At 39.7% G+C, this 5,762-nt stretch overlaps 1 protein-coding gene across 1 annotated transcript in view; it reads right to left on the minus strand.

The window, feature by feature from the left end:
- LOC119597561 (acetoacetyl-CoA synthetase-like) overlaps positions 1-5,220 on the minus strand; it is a 22,707-nt gene extending 17,487 nt beyond the window's left edge. The window contains 4 exon segments of the mRNA XM_037947135.1: positions 2,946-2,962; positions 3,490-3,702; positions 4,489-4,594; positions 5,060-5,220. Coding sequence (XP_037803063.1) covers positions 2,946-2,962; positions 3,490-3,702; positions 4,489-4,594; positions 5,060-5,220 — 497 coding nt within the window.
- Between the last annotated feature and the right edge of the window lie 542 nt (positions 5,221-5,762).

Here is a 5,762-nt window from a genome sequence, read left to right on the forward strand (position 1 = left end):
TTCCCCTTTTGGGGGGGAATATTGGAAAATTTTAAAAACCCGTGCAACCCGGTTTATTTTCTTATTAGAAGTATTAGCATTTCTGAAATAGTTATCATTATCATCATCATCATTAGTGAGTATGACTAAACATTCCATCATATTTTTTTCTCCAAAAACCATCTTTTTAAAAAATATTTTTTTTTAAAAATCCCTTATTTGGGTCACCTTAACATTTTCTTCTTTTTCTCATTATGATTTGATTAATATCATAAAACAAAAATTCCCTTTTTTTCATCTCCCCCCCCCCCCCCTCCCCCCCCCCCCCCCTCCCCCTTTCTTTATCATACTCAGCTTCTTTCTCCTCCTCCCTCTCTTCCTCTTCATCCCAATCCTCCCGTTCATCCCTTCCTCCTTATCTTCTGCATTATCATTTATCCCCTATTTGTCCTTCCACTCATTCTTATTCTCTGCCTCTTTCTCCTGTTCTCCTTTGTTACTATACTACTCCTCCTCAACATCATCATCATCTCCCTTTTCAATGTCCCTGTTAACAACCTCCTCTTTCCCCTCCACCCTATCCTCTTCTCCTCCCTCCTCTACTACTTCCCTGTCCTTTCCCCCCTCCCCCATCTCTGGCTCCTCCTCCTCCTCTCTCTCCTTCCCCCACCCTCCTCCACTTCTTCTTCCTCTCTCTTCTCCCCTTCCCCCCAATCTCCTCTCTCCTTCCTCTTCTCTCTCCATCCCCCACTCTTGCCCTCCTTTCTCTCCTTCCTCCACTTTCCTTCTCCTTTCTCCTCCTCTCTCCCCTTCCCCCACCTTCTGCTGCTCAAGTCTAATTCTTAGTAAGAATAAAATCCTGAAACAGCCTTGACCTAAAGGAAAATCCCTGAGCATTTGCTGGTGAGAAATGGACTGAAAAGGGAAGAGGTCATCGTCTAAGGGGCTGTGCTATGATAGTGATGATGGTTGCTGTGATGGTGGTGTTAGAGAGGATGGTGTAGTGATGATGGTTCAGAGGTGGTGGTGGTGGTGGTGGTGGTGGTGGTGGTGGTGGTGATGAAGATGAAGATGAAGATGAAGATGATGATAATGATGATGATGATGATGATGATGATGATGATGATGATGATGATGATGATGATAGTGATGATGATGATGGTGCTGGTGATGAGTGATGATAATGGTAATGATAATGAAAGAGATGACAATAATGATAGTTATTATTATGGGGCTTATGTTGGTACTAAAACCATTGGAACTTCTTACCAAATTTATGCTTGCAATAATATTAACAATAACACACACACACACACACACACACACACACACACACACACAGGACCCACCCAAGCTCCATCACACGTGCCACATCAAGGCCGACCAGTGCTAACCCAGCAAACCCCCCCTCTGCCCCCCCCTCCCCGCCCCAAAAAAAGGAGTCAGCCTCCTGTCCTGACAACCCTAGACTGGCCTTGGATCCCCCTCCCCAGTGGGGATGTTTGTTTGTATGTATGTTTGTGTGTTTGTTTGTATATATGTATGTATGAATGCAAGTATGTCTATGTGTGTGTGTGTGCTGTGTTGTATTATATATGTGTATATATACATATGTATGTATATCTGTATATAAGTATGTGTATGTATCTATGTGTATGTATGTGTGTATGTTTGTGTCTGTATGTATATGTGTACACATAATACATAATAAATAACACAAAAAGAAAAAAGAACATATATACAGACACATTTTCATTTCTTCTCCCATTGCCTCTGTCCTCTTGCTGGCTTTACACAACTATTCTGACCAATTTCAACAACATGCTTTTGAGCAAATCTTCATAAACTGCAACATTGGTTTATAAGACCTACATAACAGGGGCTCCATAACAGGATCACAATGTACTAAGCTTCACAATCAAGAAGCACACAAGAAGTACAACAAATGAAGTTACGCAGCTTAAAAGAGAATGAAAGAAAGAAAGAAAAAAAAAGGGGAAAATGACAAGAAATATATGGACACCATTTCCTTGTTTGAACTTCTTTATGTTTGCAGTAACTTTTGTTTAATTATATTCCATATTGAACATTTATAATAGTATAAGAAAATATCTTTTAAAACCACTTCCTTAGTCAAAAATTCTGTCTTAAGGTCCGGATCTAACTAAAGCACAAACATAGAATATTCCACTGAATATTATACACCGATGAACATATCACCAAGAGAACATATACAATAAATAATATACTGAGCATAAACCCAAATTATATTGCATGAGTGAAGTATCTCATCAGGGAGAGTGACAGTATGACGAAACCACAGAACCTCAGGTGAACCTCACACAGTTACATCATGCAAGATGTTCAGTATAGTGGTCACAGGCTCCTATACCGTTATATTTTCGCTCTACTATCATAGCAGAATCATTTGCTGGCAACTTACCAAGGTGGAGACCGTGTTTCTTGTTTATTAATTCTCGGAATTCATCTATCTTTGTTTTCTTCCTCGGGTCCGGCTTCCACAAACACACATCAGCGTTCCCCTGCATGTTTTTTATCAACCTAGAACGAACCGTGAATACACCACCACCTTCTCCTTTCGTTGAGGTGGTGTGACTGCCAGCTGATCGCGGCGACGACCAACCACGTGCTGGCGCTGTGAGGTGCGGTCGTGACGTCATGGTGTTGCACACTCTGAGAGGCGTTACTACAGACACACACTGAGGGTACGATCCTGACGTCACAGTTGACACACGCCGAGAAAAAAACTCGCCCATTCATCAATTTCCTGAAACGTCAATAACAGTAGTAAAGTTCGACTTAAATACGATTAGATATCAAGATTTACGCAAGATATGAAGCAAGACGATAGAAGAGTGAATGTTGCTGCTGATATTCAATACTATTGATCTTACAGAATAATCAGAAAGGTAATTTCGTGCTAGCATTTTACTACATTTTTTTGCCCCATGTAGTATGGTCTCTGGATAATGCGGAAGAATCTGACAGTTAATCCTAATATGGCATAGAGTCAGCGAACTGTCCATTTTTTGGAGGTGGGAGGTGGCTTATATGGAACTGATCCAAAATTCAGTCTAAAAACATCACAACAACTTTCCTGTTTCTGTGATACTTTTCCCTTTAAGTTGACTTTTTTCGATATATACATGATATGCCTAGAAGTCCCCCCCCCCCCCTCTCTCTCTCTTCTCTCTCTCTCTCTCTCTCTCTCTCTCTCTCTCTCTCTCTCTCTCTCTCTCTCTCTCTCTCTCACCTCCTCCTCTCTCTCTCTCTCTCTCTCTTTCACCACACACACACACACACACACACACACACACTCACACACACACACACACACACAACACACACACACACACACACACACAACATATATAATATATATATATATATTTTATATAAATATATATATATATATATATATATATATATATATATATATATATATATATATATATATATATACATATACTCTCACACACACATACATACATATAAGTGTATGGTCAACTCTCCTAAACTGGCGGCTGAAATTCGGCGTAATATGGCGGCCGCAGAAATGTGGTTCCTCCCTTGGCCCGAGTGTCCAGAGAGGACAGCCTCAGAAGTGTCGGACAGGGTCGCGAGCTTCCAGGATTGATCCGAGCGCGACAACGCATATTCCTCGGACACGCAAAACGTAAAGGCACATTGGAAAACCTTAGTCTAAGCGGTAAAATTGAAGGCAGGAATGCTCGAGGTAGACCGATAAAAAAGTTTCTTGATAATTTCAATATACAAACACTTCGATGCCTCTGGGACAGAACCCGACAACATGAAACAGGGCGCCAATTAGTTCAACACCGCATCGGGGATGACACAGAAATATATATATATATATATATATATATATATATATATATATATATATATATATATATGATGTATATATATATATATATGCACACACTCACACATACATGATACCCATGCGTGCGTGTGTTTCTTTGTATGTATATGGTTAGACACACACAATTATGTATGTGTGTGTATATGTGTGTGTCTACACACATACAAACAAAGAAACACACGCACACGTGTGTGTGTGTGTGTGTGAATATATAAAGATACATTATATATATATATATATATATATATATATATATATATATATATATATATATATATATATATATATATATATATTCTTTCTGAAGGAAGGGTACTGAAGAATAAAATATGTATCTAAATTTATACGAATGAATAGTCAAATAAATCATTAAACAAGATAAAATACTAACCACCTGCTCACTGCCTCCCCCCTTGGTATCCACCTTGTTTGGATGTTACAAAACCCTTTGTCTTTTTCAGCTCATCCCCATAACCTGTGACAACCCATTTTACTGTCCATTATTTTCAGCTTTTTTATTGATTTTTTGTCTGTTTCTGCCCCCACGCCTTTGTCATCTAAAACCCTTACACCTTTTAATAATTCACCTCCCGTATTCACACCTTCATGAACATTATCAGGAGCTTCGGCCACCAGAGTGAGAGTAACCGGGAGGAGAGTGGGCAGCCCTGTCTAGCACCTTTGCCACCTGAATCTGACTCTTCTGCGCTGGTTCTGACCGCTGCCTCTTGTTATATCTTTATCTATATCTACCTATCTATATACGATCTATGTATCTATATATCTATATCTATATATCTACCTATTCATTTATCTATCTGTCTACCTATCTATCTGTCTGTCTGTCTGTCTGTCTGTCTCTCTCTCTCTCTCTCTCTCTCTCTCTCTCTCTCTCTCTCTCTCTCTCTCTCCTCTCTCTCTCTCTCTCTCTCTCTCTCTCTCTCTCTCTCTCTCTCTCTCTCTGTCTCTCTCTCTCGTTCTCTCTCTCTCTCTCTCTCTCTCTCTCTCTCTCTCTCTCTCTCTATATTATATATTATATATATATATATATATATTATATATACATATACATATATATATACTATATATATATATATATATATATATATATATATATATATATATATATATATATATATATATATATTAGTGGGTATAAACTTTCATCTCTACCGAAAGCATCGATAGGCTCCCACTCTTTGCCTACGATCCCACGACTGCAGTGAAATAACGTGGAGATATCGAAGCTTATATTTCAGATGAAAGTTTAAACTCAATAAACAAACGCATTTTCGGGCAATTTCTCTGAGAACCCTCAGCTTTAGCGCCCACATAGCATGATACTTGAACTTGAATCCCTATCACTGTATGCCTGAACCAGAACCTCTTCACCAGGGGGAGGGGGAGAGGGAGGGGGCGGCGCAGCGCAGGTTCAGGAGCCCGACATTTCCGTCTCGCTTTCGCTCGCCTTCTCTCGCTGCCCGGAACGCTTTCGGTTGCTCTCGCTCTTTTCATAGTTCACTTTATAGTCTTCTGTTTGTATTTTTATATTCTAGTAGATTTTTTGGGGGGCAGGGGTTGGTATATGCACACATACACACACACACACACACACACACACACACACACACACACACACACACACACACACACACACACACACACACACACACACACACACACAAAACACACACACACACACACACACACACACACACACACACACACACACACACACACACACACACACACACACACACACACACTTACACATACACATACACTTACACATACACATACACATACAGTTATACATACACTTACACTTACACATAAGCATATACACATCTGACTTCGGTTTCGAATTTCTATATCA

Source organism: Penaeus monodon, chromosome 39 (genome assembly GCF_015228065.2).
Source record: "Penaeus monodon isolate SGIC_2016 chromosome 39, NSTDA_Pmon_1, whole genome shotgun sequence".
Taxonomy (NCBI): domain Eukaryota; kingdom Metazoa; phylum Arthropoda; class Malacostraca; order Decapoda; family Penaeidae; genus Penaeus; species Penaeus monodon.